Genomic DNA, 18,940 nt, shown 5'->3' with positions numbered 1-18,940 from the left:
ACGAGAAAGACGACGCTGGTGGAGTGTGTTGAATTTTAGGGGGTGGCTACCCCTGCCGTGAGCCCGCCGACACAGAGGCAAAGGTTCAGCTAAAAGTTTGTGTTTATACGTTATATAAACCTTTGCCCACACGACGACGCCACCTGAAGGAAACCAGTCAAGGGCTGAGTAATCGGAACGCGAGGAGAGCCGAGAGGAGGAGGAGCAGGGAGCTGCATTCGTCTTTTCGGTGCCTGTCGGTGAACCATTACCAAACGCCGTGGGATCTTGACACAAGTGGTGAGCCTGTTCGTGGTAATCGGATTAGCGTATTGGTGATTACCAACCGATAACGCTGGGAACACTTGCAGCCTGGATAATATCGGGACAATACGACCAGGTACACCGGTCGTATTGAAAGAATGGCAGATACAAGAAACACCAAGCGGAAGCAAGCCGCAACAAGACTGTTTGACAAAACCACTCGCATTGATAATGGCGGGGATACTAACAGAACCGCCAGCAACAGTGTTAAAGATAAGAGGAAGCTGTGGGATACGCTATGGAGAGTGCTCAAAAAAGAGCAGTCCAAGTGGTGGGAAGCCACAGCACTCCAACACTATCTAGAAAGCAATCGAATTCCGCGGGGCTTGCGTATTTTTATAACCCCCACGCTCCAGCAACCTGATCCTGAACTAATAACAGCATGGATGGAAAACAATCATAACTGTTCATTAAACATGCTAAAACTACGAATAAAATCTGCCGAAAAGGAGAGTATTAAACTAACACAAGAAAGTGAAGAATTGATTGCCAAATTAAAAGAATTACTGAATGATGAAGAATTCAGTACTGAGATGGACAAAATGAATAAACGTTTGGAAAAACTAGAGGAGGAAATCAAATTGAAAAAATTATCCAAGTTTGAGAGAGATGAAATAGACTATAAAAATGGCCAGATTCTAACCTTTGGCAAGAAATTTGAAAAATTGAGAAAAGAGCAAACCACACAGATGAAATCAAAGGAGGGAATACCCTTGGCGACAACTGAGGTTATGGAATCTGCTGCCGCTACCAATGAAATTTCCCCTCTGACACAACTAATCATGCAATGTGATGTGGAAACCGGACACGAAGGAAGTGACAACGATGCTGAAATATTAAAAGCACGCTTTTTAAAGGAGTACGAGCTACTGGCAAAAGAGAGGTCGAGCACCATGACCAGCAGCGCCAGCCCGGCAAGAGGGCGTGGAAGAGGAGGAAGAGGAGGAGCAAAGCCAAATTACTCTATGCCAACAGACAGCCCAGTGGGAACAAGAACAAGGGGCAAATTCGCCAAGAAAACATGAAGACCAAAACAGTGGTAAATCTTTCTAATTACATTTTGAGTGAAGATGAATTGGAGGTATTAATGTTAGGATTATCATTTTGTCCGACTTCCAATTTTAATTACACTACATCAAGAATTGACTTGTTCCACTATATACGGAAATTGAAACTTAAGAAATGGTTTCTACACAAACCGGACAAATGTATTAGGGAACAAGCAACTGACCCTGTAGGACTATCAGTAGGAGACACTGAGACATTACACACTATCCATGATTTAGCTGGAATGGGTGGGCTGAATGTGGATCCGGTTTTGAATTTAGCCAACAGTGATCTAATAACTGATTTGGTGGCTCCCACACCTTTTAAACCGAAATCAGTGTTCTTACCCCAAGTGAACTGTGAAGCAATTAATTGTTTTGAGAAAGGTATGATCAAGGAGTTTAAAAAACTCAAATCATATAAGAAGTCGATCAGAAACAACTTAACTGCTAAACAGTACAAAGCTTTGATAGGATTAGAATCCAATCATGAATTTGTTATCAAACCAAGTGACAAGGGGGGTAATGTTGTTATCTGGCCGGTTGAAATGTACAAACAAGAGGGACATGCGCAATTATCTGACACCAGTAGGTATTGTCAAAGTTCCAGAACTGAATATGACCAGGCAATGCTGTATGTTAGTAACCAAATCACTAATTGGAGAGACAACAGTATATTGAGTAATGATGAATTTGTATATCTGGCTTGTAAATATCCCAAACTTCCGGTTCTGTACTTACTTCCTAAGGTACACAAAAATGCACTCAGGCCACCAGGGAGACCGATTGTGTCCTCCTGTGGAAGTGCATTGGAAAACACTTCCAAGTATGTAGACTATTTTCTACAACCGTTGGTACAATCACTTCCATCATTTGTCCGTGACACCAGTGACTTCTTGCGCCACATTCATGATATAGAGTGGTCTCCTGACTACTTAATGCTGGGCCTAGATGTTTGCAGTCTGTACACCAGCATTCCGCAAAAACTGGGTCTTGAAGCTTGCAGACAATCTTTCACTAAAAGATCGTTAGGCTTTCTCCAACACACCGAGATGTTACTTAAGATGGTAGAATTGTGCTCGAGTAACAATTTTTTTCTTTTCGACAATACCATCTTCAGGCAGACACAGGGGACGGCGATGGGAAGCTGTTTTGCTCCCAGCTTTGCGGGTATCTACCTGGGTCGCTGGGAGGAACAGGTAGTCTATAACATCAGGCTATTCAAAGACCACGCCGTCCTCTGGCTACGTTACATAGACGACATTTTTTGTGTGTGGAATGGCACTGCTACACAAGCAACTAAGTTTGTACAACTCCTTAATAACAATGAGTTGAATCTTCAATTCACACATCAGATAAGTAAGGACACCATGGAGTTTCTGGACCTCAAATTGGAGGTAGCTGATAATAGAATTGTTAGCTCATTGTTTAGGAAAACCACGGCTGGCAACAGCTTGCTTCACGCGGGAAGTTGCCATCCCCGTAACCTAATCAACAGCATACCTTATGGAGAGCTATTACGGGCTCGTAGAAACTGTAGCACAGCTGATAAGTTTGAACAGGAGAAAGAGATCATGAAGGATAGATTCCTGACACGAGGTTATAGCCTCAAGGTTGTAAGTGAAGCCATTTCTAGAGTAGAAACTCTTAATCGGCAAGACCTGTTATTTCCCAAAGTATCGGAATCCCTAACTAAATCTGAAAACACAGTAAGATTTATTACTACTTACAGCACTCATGCATGGGAGGTGAAAAAAAGCCTGAATAAGTTTTGGGATGTACTTAAAACAGATAATGACCTAAGAGACTGTATAGGTGAACATCCTTCTCTAACATTCCGTAAACCCAGATCACTACGTGATCAACTATGCAGTAACATGATATCCACTCCTAAAAAACCCAATGCAGTTAAAGGTTTCTTTACATGTAACCAATGCAAGGCATGCAAATTTAGCAATAGTGTTAAATCACTCAAACTTAACAGCAATGAGACCCCATGGATTATACAAAAACATCTGAATTGTAATACTGAGTATGCCATCTACACCCTGAAATGTCCGTGCTCCAAATACTATATTGGTAGCACTATTCATAAAGGCAAAAAGCGTGTATTAGAACATCTGAGAGCCATCTGTAAAAATGACAAAACCTACCCAGTGGCCCGACATTTTCATGAATACCACAAGAGCAATGCTAATCTTGTGAAATTTGCCGTTATAGATTGTATCCCCCCCAACATAAGGGGTGGAAATAGACTTCTGGAGCTCAGGAAATTGGAGTCCAAATTTATCATAAGGTTCAACACCATGGTGCCCCAGGGGTTGAATATGGACGAGGAATTGTCGGTACACTTATATTAAAGCTATGAGTTTTTGTCATGATATTGTTGCTGCTTCACGAACTTCTGCATGTTGTTTTAGAATTTTGTGTATTTCTTCATGATACTCTCTTTTTGATTATGAAGATTTTAATAAGGTTGCCTTTAATATTGTCCATAGGTGTTACAAAAACTGACCAAGAAGACTTTCGCTGGCACTGCATTGAGCACTTGCCCACATGGGCTGGACTTGGGACTTAAGTGACCTACTTGCGCAATGAACTTTTTTGTTAGCACTAAGTTCTGAATTTACCATTCAGACCCACTGGGGCATTAATTTTTCCATTTATGTATGCACCGCAATTGAGTCAAGCCCACTTGGGCAATACTGTGTTTTTTCCCCCGTCAGCTACTTTAAGGCGCCCGACTGTTGGCTTTTTGACGGATAATTTTCAGCTATTGTGAGCAGGGTGAACATATAGCGTAGCGGGCTGGTTCACCACGAACAATACACTTTTGAGGTTAAGGGTTCGCTTCCTCTATCAGCTAGGTCGCTTTAACCCGTTTTTTCAAAATGTTATAATTTTTTCAAAGGTTATGTTTTGAATTATGATATGTATTAGCGGTGCACATCATTATTTGACTACTCTAATGTCTTATCATTGAACTCAGTACTGCAAGTAGTATGTTATTTCCTGATGTTAAGGATATATGCAGTGCGTGAAGCGCAGGTCACGAAGACTCATTTACAGTTATAATTAGTGTTAAATATGAGCAGAGATTTTTTGCTTTCACTATAACAAACACAGGTATAAGGTCACTTATAATGTTAACACCATCGAAAAGTATGTTAATGGCAAAGTATTTTGTTTATGTTTGTTATCACGTGACATATTTTTTACTTTATTACAAACACTATTATGCACAAAGTTTGCCCGTGATGAAGGAGTAGGCTTACTCCGAAACGCGTAGGACGTTGCATCTGCATTAAACTGCACCATTTATTGAGGCCACGGCTCCTGTGTTATTCTTTCTGAGACTACGAGAAAGACGACGCTGGTGGAGTGTGTTGAATGTATATATGTATGTATTACCTACTGGCGGTCGCCAGTAGGTATATATAGTTAGGATTTTTTCCCTATGGGATTTTTGAAAATTCTATGTCTAATAACTTTGGCGTTTGTGGACGGAATTGGCTGAAATTTTCAGGAAAATGGCACATTTTGTTTCTGAGCAGCCCTTAAAAATTTCGGGGGGGTTCGTCAAGGGGGGGCCGAGAAAAAAGGGGGTCCAAAACGTGTTTTTAACATTGAGTTTTCCATAGGGCGGTTGGCCTCACTTTTAGCCCGAAGGGCTGAATGGATTTGCACGAAACTTGGCAAAATTGTAGGGACTGGTAGCCCGATGTGCCTTTTGTAGGTCTCAATATATGTGCTTCAGTGGATTTTGAGAAATTAACGTTCAAAAAAAGATATATATCTGTAACAGCGGACCGGGCAGCGCTCCAGTTCGCGTACTTTTCGCGCAACGGAGCTTTGTGAAGCGAAGCTGATTGGTTCTCCGGCGTCTGTAAACATTCCAAACAGTCCGTAGCGGCCGCCATCTTGTCTCTCGGTAGGATCGAGAGACAAGAGGAGGCCAAAGCGAAGGGGCAAATTACCATAAGGGGGCATAGTAGATTCTCGCTGACCCCCTAGGTTTGATGTGGAGGTTTTAAAAGGGCCCCGCGGGGCAAAAAAAAATAAAATAATAATAATCGAACGGCTGAATGGATTTGCACGAAACTTGGCAAAATTGTAGGGACTGGTAGCCCGATGTGCCTTTGCTAGGTCTCAATATATGTGCTCCAGTGGATTTTGAGAAATTAACGTTCAAAAAAAGATATATATCTGTAACAGCGCTCCGCTTCGCGTACTTTTCGCGTTACGGAGCTTTGCGAAGCTGATTGGTTCTTCGGCGTCTGTAAACATTCCAAACAGTCCGTAGCGGCCGCCATCTTGTCTCTCGGTAGGATCGAGAGAAAAGAGGAGGCCAAAGCGAAGGGGCAAATGACCATAAGGGGGCATAGTAGATCCTCCTTGACCCCCTAGGTTTGATGTGGAGGCTTTAAAAGGGTCTCGCAGGGCAAAAAAAAAATATATCGTTTTTTTAGTTTTTTTGCGTGGAGTGCGCCCGGTTCGCGAACCGGGAAGCGTTCTGGGGAGCGTACTTTCTTGAAAATTAGTGAAAAAAGTTAGAGTAAAATAATAATTGTGAGTGATCAGATGTAGGGTAGCTCTGAGAAGAGCTTTTGGGTTTATGGTACATTTAGGTACTTATAAGTAGGTACCAATGCACAGTCTTAAATTCAGAGTGAAAATTCTGTTGCCCTCATCTGAGAAGTGAACTCCATCTCCTCTGTAGATATCTTGCATGTAGTAACGCAAGTTATTGTTGTACAGGGAGCCCATTCCATGGTCTCTCATGTAAGCTGAAACAGATTTGTTTACATGCTTCCTCGACTTCTCAATTTGTGGACAAAATTGGTTCGACCACCTCCATTTTTGTCTTTGGCATATATTTGAATATACCAAGGCAGTCTGAGGAAAAAGTGCCATCAATTGCTCAAAGGTGTCCTTTAAAAGCATTTCCAGACCTACCCCAGTCAAAGTGCCCAAATCATTACCTCCACAGTGCACAATTAACAGGTCAGGTTTTGGCAAATGCATAAAGGTTTTCACCAATGGTATCAATTGGTGACATTTTAATCCTCTGTGGCCAAACCACTTAATTTCCACATCTTGTAAATTGAGGTTAGGTAAATTCCTGTTTTCAGCGTACCTCTGAGCCCAATAGATGTAACTATGTCCAACAATCCAGACAGAAAACATGGCGAGAGAAGGTTCTCCTGCAGTCAGATGAAGTGTGGCAATGAAATGGCAGTTGAAAAAATAAGAGTGTAAAATGAAAAAAACTGAGGAGTTTCTGTGTTAATGAAGCAGTAAGAGTGATTGGTGGATTTTGATTGCTGAAAACAGAAAGTTAGGGTGCATGGATGAGTTCGTTGAAAGATGTATTTTGAGTGGCGAAGAAAAAATCATTAAATGAAAGATTGCACTGGATATGCAGGTGCACTGAGAGTTCAGAGTTCAATTGCAACATTGTTGTGTGAACTTGGGAACACCAGAGGTCTTGCAAGAGGTGGTTGCTATGCAGAAAAAGCAGAGAGGGGGCAGAGGGGGGAAGGGTTTTGATTTGAAAAAAAGGGAGGGAAGAGTTTTGATTGGGTGACATGAGAGATATGTGTGAAGAATTACAGCATTTCTGTGCTTTTGATAGCTGCAGACTCTGGAGTGCATACCTTTTGCTCTGCTGAAGACAAATTGGTGTGTTTCTGAGACTGTTTTGAAACTCAAAGTATTTGCTAAGGTGAGAAAAGATTTCTTTAATTTAGATAGAAAATAGTGTGCTTTAAGGAGAAAATTATGAAGAAAGTTGTGTTTTTCAAATGTTGCTTTGTCTCAAGTGTTTTACAAATAGATTTTGTTTCTTTGAGAAATTGTAATTGGAGAAAATGTGAAGTATTAGTACTGACAGGGTTTTTATGTGCATAGGAGCTGTGGAGTGTTTTCAAATTATGACTTGTAAATCGTTTTTGAGTAAAAGCAATGGTTTTAAAAATTGATGACAAGGACATAATGGTGTCTGCTTCTTTATAAGGTAATTGAGAGTCTCTGATGTTATTTTTCCCATTTCAATGTAAGAAGTTTGTCTGTGGAGCAAATTGCTTGTAAATATGCTCCCACCTGTGCATGGCAAATTTACATTTTGAATGTTTGCGTTACATAGGCATGTTAAAGGTGACTGAAACATGCTGCAAAGGCAATCAAAAAACGCTTTTGTGTGTCTTAAGGACATTTTAAGTCATTTCCCCATGTGCAGTGTTTTCAAATTATGAGTTGAAAATCGTTTTTGAGGTAAAGGAATGTTTTCAAAATTTATGTGCGCCATATGCCCCCAAATTTCTTTTTCAGGGGTGCAGCAGGGTGTTCTTGAGACACCCCTGCACCCTCGGAAAAATTCGTAATTTGCGATGAGGTAATTGCTAATCGCAAATTGCACCTTCATTCCTATGGGCCTCCTGCTGCATGGAAATGAATGGGTAATTTGTAATTAGCAAATGGCTCATCGCAAACTAGGAATGGTAAAGAATCGCTATTTATTCCTTAAAGTTTGCTATTTAGGAAATGCAAAAAACTTTGATGATACATATGGCGGTTCATCTCTAACAAGATAAGAAGCATAGGGATAGATTTATGATGACTGGCGCATCACCAGGGATGTGTTAGTCATTCTGTGCCGCTGTTCCGTCACCTATGGTGTGCTGCATTTACAATGCGGCGCATCATGGGGCAAAAACAGCACAGATGCGTGACGTATCTGTGCCGTAAAGGTGGCGCATTGCTGGAGTTGTATCGCAAGTGTGATGAAGCTCCAGCAAGGCTCAGGGGTGCCCCTGTCGCAGGGTTTCTGTTCTCACACAGAACTGTGGACAGAGGATCGGAACCTCGGCGAATTAGGGTGCCCCAAAACTCACCTTAGTAATCAAAAACCCCTTAGCAAGCTAGGTACAGTGTCACATTGGATATAACAAACTCTCAATGTTTAGACAATCCAGAATATGAACTTATAGTACCTCAGGATACGTGGAACTCATGAACAGTCGGTCGTTATATATTTCTTAGAAACCAGAACATGGAGTTAAGAAGAACACATGTGTATTTGAAATGTTTATTTACTAATGCCGTCTTCTCAGGCGTAGTATCTTAGATAATACAAGTACACATATTATCAGTAGCAAAATTACCAGCATAGTTACTAGTACATAAAAAGCGAATGGTGACAGTATGTTAACATGCTGTAAATGAATAAGAGTTAGCAACACTTATAAGCAGCCGCGGGCCGTGGAGGGAGTTACGGTGGGGCAGGGAGGCGGGGAGGGGGAGGGGCAGGGTGGAGAGGGCTCCACCCTGCCCCTCCGCCTCCCTGCCCCACCGTAACTCCCTCCACGGCCCGTGGCTGCTTATATCTGACCCTCCCTAATACACATATTATATTATTTGCTAAGAAGGTCTCTTTGTGTTGGTTTAGGGCGTGCCCATACTTTAGTGTCTTAGATTTGAAGGAATCACATCAGCATACACCAGCTCTCTCTTCATGTGAACCGCATCAAGTGTTGTGTATGTGTGTTCGGCAAAGCAATATAAAACCCGCCTCATGTCGTGGAGATCAGACCTCATAACAATTCTGTATCGTGTTGTTCTTGAAACTTCAGCAGTCGCTGTACAGATATAGTTTAACAAGCAAAGCAGATAGTAGAGCAATAACATATTATTCTCATGTAAACCACGATGAACTACTAGGTTGAAAGCTAAAGCAACAACTAAGTGTCGTGTGCAGAAGTTGCAAAAAAGGAAAAATGGCGTTTAAACCGGTAATGAGCCAATGCTAACTTAACACGGTGTAAAGATATCCAGGATCTAGATGACACCTCCCCATGATCCGGAAACGAACTGAATAAGATAATAGAAGTGGCATCTCATGAGAGCAGATTGCAACTTTATATGTGGACGGTCCGCAAGGTAAAACATTAAAAACTAGGAAAATTTAATGCTAAAGAAAAATAAAACAGCCAACTACTTTATCGAGGCTTAAGCCAATAGGCAAGCTAAATAATAAAAACTTGACAAATAAGTCAATGAATTGTCAATGAAATGCTAGTACTCAGCACATCAAACATGAAAAAGGTCTATGACATAACTGTGTATGCAAAATAAGCTGCAACAGCCTCCAATAGGAAGTCACCGTCTTCATCCGAAAAGAGTTCAGCCATCCAATTTAAAAGCGGAAAAGAACATACGTGCTCTCCCAGCACCGGATCCTCTATCACCATCAGAGGACAGCTCGGTGGGTTTTCAAGAAAGCTCTGTTCCAAGAAAGACTGTGTTGCCGCCAGTAAATTCCAGAGACCAATTAGTCCATGCATCAATGCCACAGCCATAATCCTTTCGCCAGGACAAACCAACTTGTGAGTAATGATAGGAGTCATCAGCTGATTAAAGTCGACGTCAGGAGAAACCGGTCCGCAGAGACACAAATCAATGGCCCAATCGAAATCACAGGTCAGGCAGGGAAATACAGGCTGGACACAGGTGAAGTAGGAGAATCGAAAAGATAATCCATATGCCGTGCTTAATATCGCCAACGGCATTGTGCCATAATATTCAAGCATGCGATTGCGGAACAGCGTCAGCAGCTGCAGGGCGGGAGCTTGCACAGGAGGGACATCCATATTTAAAAATGTAAAAAAGCACAAGAGCGTCCGCTGGTAATACAAGTAAAAATGGGAATCCACCAAGCACAGTGGAAAAAATAGAATGAAAGAAAGCAGGGATGACTCCAAAGATTTTCTCAAATGAAGTCACGAGACCACTGGTAACAACTTTAAAAAAGTGCGCCAGGCCCTTTGTGGAGGACGCGTTAAAGATAGTCCGAACCATCTTGCTGAAATGGAAAGGCAAATCTGTATTTAAAAGGGTCTGCACCTCTGTACGGGTGTTCGCTATGTGAAGCACGAAAGTTTCACGGGCCGAAATCAAGGCCACCTCTCTCTGAGACAAAAGAGCTCTTATTCTTGTCATGCCATTGAAATCTGCTCCCAAGGTTGGTATTTGTGGCCAGATTGAAAACTCCCTATGTTCATGTGTGGGAGGAAATAGAACATTTCTGCAGCAAATAACCCGTTCACTTACTGTTACGATAAAAGGAATACTTTTAATTAACCCAGAACAATCTTCATTATTGAGCATCAAATAACTACCATTTTCCAACAACTTGAACGTGGGGATGATAGCAGGAACTGGCGTGCCTTGCAACACGCAAGCCATATTTGGTCGGTGTTTGTTGCATGAACCGTGTAACTGTATGTGCCTACACATTAGTGAATGATCTGGCGTCTCAGTGCATTCCTCTCCATTCAGATAAACTTCTTGATCATCTTTGAAACATCTGTATGTGTATGGAAGCGACCAGACCTCATGAAGAAAACCACTACCTAAAGGTGCATAACGACCTATTGGTATATATTTCATACAATTTGAAAACTTATATAAAGCAAAAGGCAGCGTTATTAAACCGTGGATAAGGCACGTTGCCAAAGCAGCCAACCTTTTGGATTTATACTGGAAATGTTAAAGGAAGAATTATGGAGTAGGGCCTGTAAATCTTTAATGGACAACCGAGTAAAATTACTCCAACCATCATATTCCTCTAACTCCGGGATAGTAGGGGTGTTTAATTTTTTAGAAGTAGCCAATCCAAAGCATTTGGTCTGGGAAATTGTTTCATTCAAAACAACATATGATTTGGGATGAGATATGCACGGTGCAAAGCCTCAGTGCCTTGTACCTGCCAGGTTCGTGAACCCCAAACTGATGTAGATCCTGGATATCTTTACACTGTGTTAAGTTAGCATGGGCTCATTACTGGTTTAAACGCCATTTTTCCTTTTTTGCAACTTCTGCACACAACACTTAGTTGTTGCTTTAGCTTTCAGCCTACCTGCGTCAAGATCTATGCCTGCTTCAAGCAGGCGCAGGGTTTTGATGCAGCTTTGTCCTATCTGATTGTAAATGCGGCAGACCGTGGGTGGCAGAGCAGCGGTGCACGTTAACTGGTGCATCTCTGGGGATGTGCTAGTTAATATAAATCTGCCCCTTTCCATACATACTGAGCATGTCATGAATGATGTAATATGTGACATCATCAGCAGTGGATTACGGGTAATAGTATCTCTAGTTTACTCCCCTATAGCTGTCTTTCTTTTAACATAACTGTCTGTTTCCTTCCCTTATACTTACTGTTTTTGGTTCGCTTCCGGTTCGCGTACCGGCGAGCGAACTGGGAAGCGAACTAAGAGAAATAGAGGTTGGCACAGTTCCAAATATTGTACCAATTTTTTAATACCGGGGAGGTAGTTCTGAAAAGAACTTTTTTTTTATTGTTTTTGTTGTTTTATATTTTTTTTATTATTTTTCTGAACATTTTTTTACTTTTTTTGAATTTTTCTGAACAGTTTTATATTTTTTTTGTTTTTTTTTGGAGGGGGCAACGAAAACGATTCATTGTAAAGGGCTCAAAAGGAGCAACAAAAAAAAAAAAAGAATTTATTGTTTGGGGCGTTTCGGACAAACATGAGCATGATTGTCAATAGCTCTGTTGATCAGAGTGATGCTCCTTTCTCCGTAGCAAATGAATCCACTGCAATGTACGCAGACTTGTTTTACTTCACGAAATCTCGTTTGTATATTTGGCACCATCTCCCTGCCCTCTGGTCCCGTTGCTTCCGGTACAACAGATCTTCTGGCCATAATAGGGAGATTATCTAGGTCGTTACGAAACAGTGCAGCACTGTAGTTGTTAGGATGCCACCTAGTCATATGGCGATGCATTGTGTAGTTTCCGAAACTGTATTTTTTGTCGGTCCCTCTGGACAGTCTATCTTGACAGATAAGGCAAGTTACGTATCTTGCATTTACTTTTTTCTGACCTTTGGGAATTTAAAAAAATTGCCAAATGAAGTTTTCTTTCCGGTGAGACGTCCTGGGCTCCTCAGGCAAAAAGTGCCTCTCTTCGTGCTCTTCGTCCTGTTCCTCTTCTTCCTCTTCTTGCTGAATTATAACTTCAGCAGGTGGTCCACTCTTCCTTGGATGTGGTGGAGGTGGTGGGGAAGCACCAGCTGAAGCTACTAAAGAAGCCATTGCTCACTGGTAACAAAGGGTCTTTCTCTCACAATGATGAAAGTCAGAGTGAGGAAAGAAGGAGGGATTTTCATCATTTGGGAAAAACAATAGTTCTCAACCAATAAAAAGTGTTCATTTTAGATTATATGACCTAGTCTTAGATCATTAGGAAACCAAAAGTGAAATGAACCAATGAAAAGTGTTATTACCAAGTCACATGACCTGCTGTGTTTACGTTACGCGCTTTGCAGGGCCTCCCGGTTTGCTTCCAGAAACCTGTGCTTTGCGCCTCGCTTCGCGTACCAGTTCGCTAACGTAGCACGTCATATGACGTATCACGCGACAACGCGAAACGTCATGTGGACGGGAGGCGTCACGATGTTGTTTTCTAACGCGGCAGTTACGGTAAAGAAACGTTTACCGGCTCGCGGTCTATTTCGCGGCATCAAGGTCAGCTAACGGGAAGTTTCCCGATTCGCGAAGCGGGAACGAAGAAAAAAAAATATTAAATTTTTTTTTATTAATAAACATATAAAATATATTTTTGGATTTAAAGAAGAATACATTTTACAGCTACAGATATTAGCTGTTAAAAAACCAATGAAATTCACTGAAAAAACCATAGGTTATAGACCATATATAGTTAGGAATTAGCATTTACAAAACCTTGAAAATTCACTGAAAAAACCATAGGTTATAGACCATATATAGTTAGGAATTAGCATTTAGAAAACCTTATTTTACTCACACAAAACCATTGAAATTCCATATATAGTTAGTTGCACTAACTATATATCGCGCACCTGCAATCCACTGCTGATGATGTCACATATTACATCATTCATGACATGGTTAGTGACATCACTGATGACATCACTGATGACAACATCCAGTGATTGTGTTTCTGTAAAGTTTAAATATGTTTTACATATTGAAGAATGAGTGGATGTATAAGTGTCTGAATGAAGGTTTTAGTAGGTGCGTGATTGACTGTATGAGTGAGTGATTAAATGCGTCTTACTAAATGCACGGGTTAGTGACTAAACTGTCTGAAAGTGTGCATCAGTATGTCTGTTGTTGTGCAAGCTGCTGCATTTGTTGATCAGTAGCTATATAAGTAGCTATATGGGTTATTGATTGGTTGCACAAGTATTTGTATGGGAGACTGAGTGTGTGTATGGCTGGCTGGGAGGTGTGTGACTCTGTGCAGATCAATGTGTACTTGTATCAGTGATTCTATAAGAGAGTAAGTATGTGTTAGTATATGTTTGAAAATGTAAGGTACTCTATGTTTAACTGTGTAGATTAGAAAATGGAAGTGTGATTGATTCTTTACAGGACTGACTAGGTGTGTGAGTAACTCCATGGATGAGTGGCAGAGTGTGAGTGTCTGTATAGGTGTATGAGTGCATATGATAGTGTTGTAAAGATGAGTGATTGTATGTATGAATGATTGTATGGGTGAATGAGTGAATGTGTGTGTAGACGTAGGAATCAGTGAGTGCGTATGTAGTAACTAGTATTGGTGTGTCAATGGTTTCAAAAATTATACTCTGTATTTAACACTGGGTGTAACAGAGGTTATATTAAAGTGTGAGGAGATGCATTGTATTGTCACATTAATGATATCATCATTGATGTCAAATGAGATATCATCAGTGATGTCATTTGAGATGTCATCAGTGATGTCACTGACCATGTCATGAATGATGTAATATGTGACATCATCAGCAGTGGATTGCGGGTGCGCGATATATAGTTAGTGCAACTAACTATATATGGAATTTCAATGGTTTTGTGTGAGTAAAATAAGGTTTTTTAAATGCTAATTCCTAACTATATATGGTCTATAACCTATGGTTTTTTCAGTGAATTTTCAAGGTTTTGTAAATGCTAATTCCTAACTATATATGTTCTATAACCTATGGTTTTTTCAATGAATATATATATATTCACTGAAAAAACCATAGGTTATAGAACATATATAGTTAGGAATTAGCATTTACAAAACCTTGAAAATTCACTGAAAAAACCATAGGTTATAGACCATATATAGTTAGGAATTAGCATTTAGAAAACCTTATTTTACTCACACAAAACCATTGAAATTCCATATATAGTTAGTTGCACTAACTATATATCGCGCACCCGCAATCCACTGCTGATCATGTCACATATTACATCATTCATGACATGGTCAGTGACATCACTGATGACATCTCAAATGACATCACTGATGACATCTCTGATGACATCTCAAATGACATCACTGATGACATCACTGATGACAACTTCCAGTGACTGTATTTTTCTGTAAAGTTAAAATATGTCTTACATATTGAAGAATGAGTGGATGTATAAGTGTCTTGATGAAGGATTTAGTAGGGGCATGACTGACTGTATGAGTGACTGATTAAATGTGTCTCACTGAGTGCATGGGTTAGTGACTAAACTGTCTTAATTTGTGCATCATTACGTCTGTTGTTCTGTAAACTGCTGCATGTGTTGATCAGTAGCTATATGATTAACTATATGGGTTATTGATTGGTTGCCCAAGCATTTGTATGGGAGACTGAGTGTGTGTGTGGGTGGCTGGGAGGTGTATGACTCTGCATAGATGTGTGAGCAGTTGATTCACTAGATGTATGGGTTCAAAAGTGCATGTGGAAACAGCTGTATGGGCGGTTGACTGTGTGCATGAGTGTATTGGTGAGTGAATGGATATCTCAGTGCTACATGTCAAAGTAAGTACATATGTAAAATACAGTACATGTGAGAGTTGACATATATAAATAACTGTGCATAAGAGCCAGTGAATGTGTGAGTGGCTGTATGGATCATTGTGAACTTGTATCCAGGATTGTATAAGTGAGTAAATATGTTTTAGTATATGTTTGAATAAGTAAGGTGTGTATAACTGTATAGTTGAGGAAATGGAGGTGTGATTGATTCTTTGCATGACTGACTAGGTGTGTGAGTAACTCCATGGATGAGTGACAGTCTGTGAGTGTATGTTTATACTGAGTGTATCTAAGATTATAAAAGAGTCTGAAGAGGTTCATCATAATATCACATGAATGATGTCATCAGTGATGTGATCAGTAATGTCAAATGAGATGTCATCAGTGATGTCATCAGTGATGTCATCAGTGATGTCATCAGTGATGTCATCAGTGATGTCATCAGTGATGTCATTTGAGATGTCATCAGTGATATCACCAGTGATGTCAAATGAGATGTCATCAGTGATGTCATCAGTGATGTCATTTGAGATGTCATCAGTGATGTCATCAGTGATGTCATTAGTGATGACATTTGAGATGACATCAGTGATGTCATCAGTGATGTCATTTGAGATGACATCAGTGATGTCATCAGTGATGTCATTTGAGATGTCATCAGTGATGTCATCAGTGATGTCATTTGAGATGTCATCAGTGATGTCATCAGTGATGTCACTGACCATGTCATGAATGATGTAATATGTGACATGATCAGCAGTGGATTGCGGGTGCGCGATATATAGTTAGTACAACTAACTATATATGGAATTTCAATGGTTTTGTGTGAGTAAAATAAGGTTTTTTAAATGCTAATTCCTAACTATATATGGTCTATAACCTATGGTTTTTTCAGTGAATTTTCAAGGTTTTGTAATTGCTAATTCCTAACTATATATGGTCTATAACCTATGGTTTTTTCAGTGAATTTCATTGGTTTTTTAAAAGCTAATATCTGTAGCTGTAAAATGTATTCTTCTTTAAATCCAAAAATATATCTTATATGTTTATTAATATTTTTTTTTTAAATATTTTTTTTTCTTCGCTCCCGGTTCGCGAACCGGGAAGCTTCCCGTTAGCTCAATTTGATGCCGCGACCCGGTCCGCGAACCGGTAAACGTTCCGTTTGCGCAACTGCCGCGTTAGAAATCAACATCGTGACGCGTCGCGGAAGCGCGATGTATCGCGTTGTCGCGTAATGCGTCTTATGACGCGCCGCGTTAGCGCACCCGGAAGTGCTCCGGTACGCGAACTGAGACGCGAAGCGCAGCTCCCCGGAAGCGATCAGGGGCACGTCGCGCTTTCGCGACGTATCGCGCTGCCGCGTAATGCGTCTTATGACGCGCCGCGTTAGCGCACCCGGAAGTGCTCCGGAGCGCGAACCGAGGCGCGAAGCGCAGCGACCCGGAAGCGATCCGGGGCGCGTTCCGCAGCGCGTAACATAAGCGTAACAGGTCATGTGACTTGTTAATAAAACTTTTCATTGGTTCATTTCACTTTTGGTTTCATAATGATGTAAGGCTAGGTCAGGTGACCTAAAAATAACACTTTTCATTGGTTTAGAACTATTGTTTTTCCCAAATGATGAAAACCCCTCCTTCTTTCCTCACTCTGACTTTCATCTTTGTGAGAGGAAGACCTTTTTTGATAGTTCAGCAATGGCTTCATTGGTAGCTTCAGCTGGTGGACCCCCACCACCACCACCACCACCTCCTCATGGGAAGAGAGGACCACCTCCCCAGTTCATCAGCAACACAGAGGAGGAAGAGGATGAGCAAGAGGAAGAGGAGACAGAAGGACCACAGTTTTTAGTAGAGCAGCCCCGGGTTTCTCATCGGAAAACCAGTTTTATTTGGCAGTTTTTTTCGATCCCTGAAGGGCAGAAGAAAGTAAATGCCAGATATGTCACCTGCCTCATATGTAAGGAGAAGTTATCTAGAGGCACCTTAAAAAAATACAGCTTCGGTAACTACACCATGCATCGTCATATGAGCAGGTGGCATCCTTTAAACTACAGCCGGGCAGAGATGCGTGACCAGCAGGACAACCCAACAACTCCTGTGGCCAGGTCTTCATCACACATATCTTTGACACCAGCAGAGGCACAGGAAACCGTGCCAAACATTCAGGACAACTTTGTCCATATGAAGTTTACCTGCTTGTATTGTGGTGCATTATTGTCTTGTGGTAATATGAGTATTACCTTATTCAACCGAGCTTAAGAAAATCACAATTGCCCTAAACGCCCCAGACAGTAATTTTTTTTTTTGCTCCTGTTGAGCCGTTTCCAATGCCTGTTTTTTGTTGTTTCCCCTCCATCAAAAACAAAAAAAAAACATAAAACTGTTCAAAAAAAACAAAAAATGTTCAGAAAAATTAAAAAAAAATATAAAACAACAAAAACATTAAAAAAACAGTTCTTTTCAGAACTACCTCCCCTTTCAAAAAAAATTGCTAGAATGTTTAGCACTCTGGCAAGCTCTATTTCTTTTGGTTCGCTTCCCCGTTCGCTTCCCGGTTCGCGAACCGGGAGCGAACCAATAAAAAAAAAAAAAAAAAAGAAGAGTTAGTATAAGGGAAGAAAACAGAGAGTAATGTTAAAAGAAAGACAGCTATAGGGATTAAACCAGAGATACTGTTTAATAGATCTATTTACCGAAGAAAAGATGGAAGAGGGTATAATTGTGAAAAACAAAATAAAAAAGGAAGTGAAAATAAGATTAAAACATGTGGAATAATAGAGAGAAAAAACAGAAAACAGAAAAGAAAAAATAACAGAAAAAGATTAATTGAAACAGCAAAGAAATGTAAATAACATAGAGCCATATCATCAACATAGCCAATAAAAGTTTTGCTGCTTTTATCGGCAGAAATGTGTCGCTAAAGCCGCTTTTGCGGCAGAAAACTGCCGCTAAAACCACTTTTGCTGCAGTTTTCTGCCAATAAAAACAGCAATAATTTTATTGGCTGTGTTCATAATATGCTCCTTAGTGTGCTTCAACTACACAGAGAAAGCATTATGAACAAGTAGTGAAAGAGTGATCAGTCAAAGACACTAAGAGTAATAGAGACGGAGTGAGTGAACAAGAGTGAGGAACTATGAGAAGAGAGGGACTGAGAAAAAGAGTGGAAGGAGTTGAGTAAGTAGGTAATAGAGAAAGGAATGAGGAAAGTAGCAAAGGCAGGAAACTGAGGGTTAAAGAAATGAAGCTGTGGAACTAATAGTAGGTGAATGTGATAGAAATGTAACGAAAAGAGTACAAAACATTTACCTTATAATTGTCGTTAACTTACTCACTTTTTATTTTTATACTTTCAATCTGTGAAAGAGAGAACAAACATTTGAAAAATATTAAAACATGTATTTAAAAATTAGAAAAGACAAGGGAAAAGATTGAAGGACAAACAGTTTTTCAACAACTTTGACACTTACAGAAGCTTCTGCTTCTCCAGGCCCCCTACACAGTCCTAAAGATATACATTTTAAACTAACAGTATCTTGATGCAGATGAAGTGAGGCCTATCTTAAAACATGGTGCATCTTTTGCACTGCTGTTGTCTCACAAAAGTGTCGCAAGACACTAACATTTTAAATGATTGTTTCAGGATGCCAATAAGATGTGTCCTATCCAGAGGTTTGTTTGAGGTGAGGCCTACTCAGGGTTCCAAATGAAATTTCGAGTTGTTGAAGAGAACAGAGGACATAATACATGT

At 40.4% G+C, this 18,940-nt stretch overlaps 1 protein-coding gene across 3 annotated transcripts in view; it reads left to right on the top strand.

The window, feature by feature from the left end:
* MSH2 (mutS homolog 2) overlaps nt 1-18,940 on the top strand; it is a 799,418-nt gene that overhangs the window by 495,513 nt on the left and 284,965 nt on the right. The window contains exon 11 of one of the 3 annotated variants that reach the window (XM_078649653.1): nt 3,848-4,607. The exons of the other annotated variants lie outside the window; for them this stretch is intronic. Within the exon in view, the coding sequence (XP_078505779.1) occupies nt 3,848-3,863 (16 nt within the window). The 3' untranslated portion in view covers nt 3,864-4,607. Of the gene's footprint in view, nt 1-3,847; nt 4,608-18,940 lie in introns of those variants that run through there. 3 annotated transcript variants of the gene reach the window in all.

The sequence above is a fragment of the Lissotriton helveticus genome, chromosome 6 (genome assembly GCF_964261635.1).
Source record: "Lissotriton helveticus chromosome 6, aLisHel1.1, whole genome shotgun sequence".
Lineage (NCBI taxonomy): Eukaryota > Metazoa > Chordata > Amphibia > Caudata > Salamandridae > Lissotriton > Lissotriton helveticus.
This window is presented reverse-complemented; position numbering and strand designations above follow the sequence as displayed.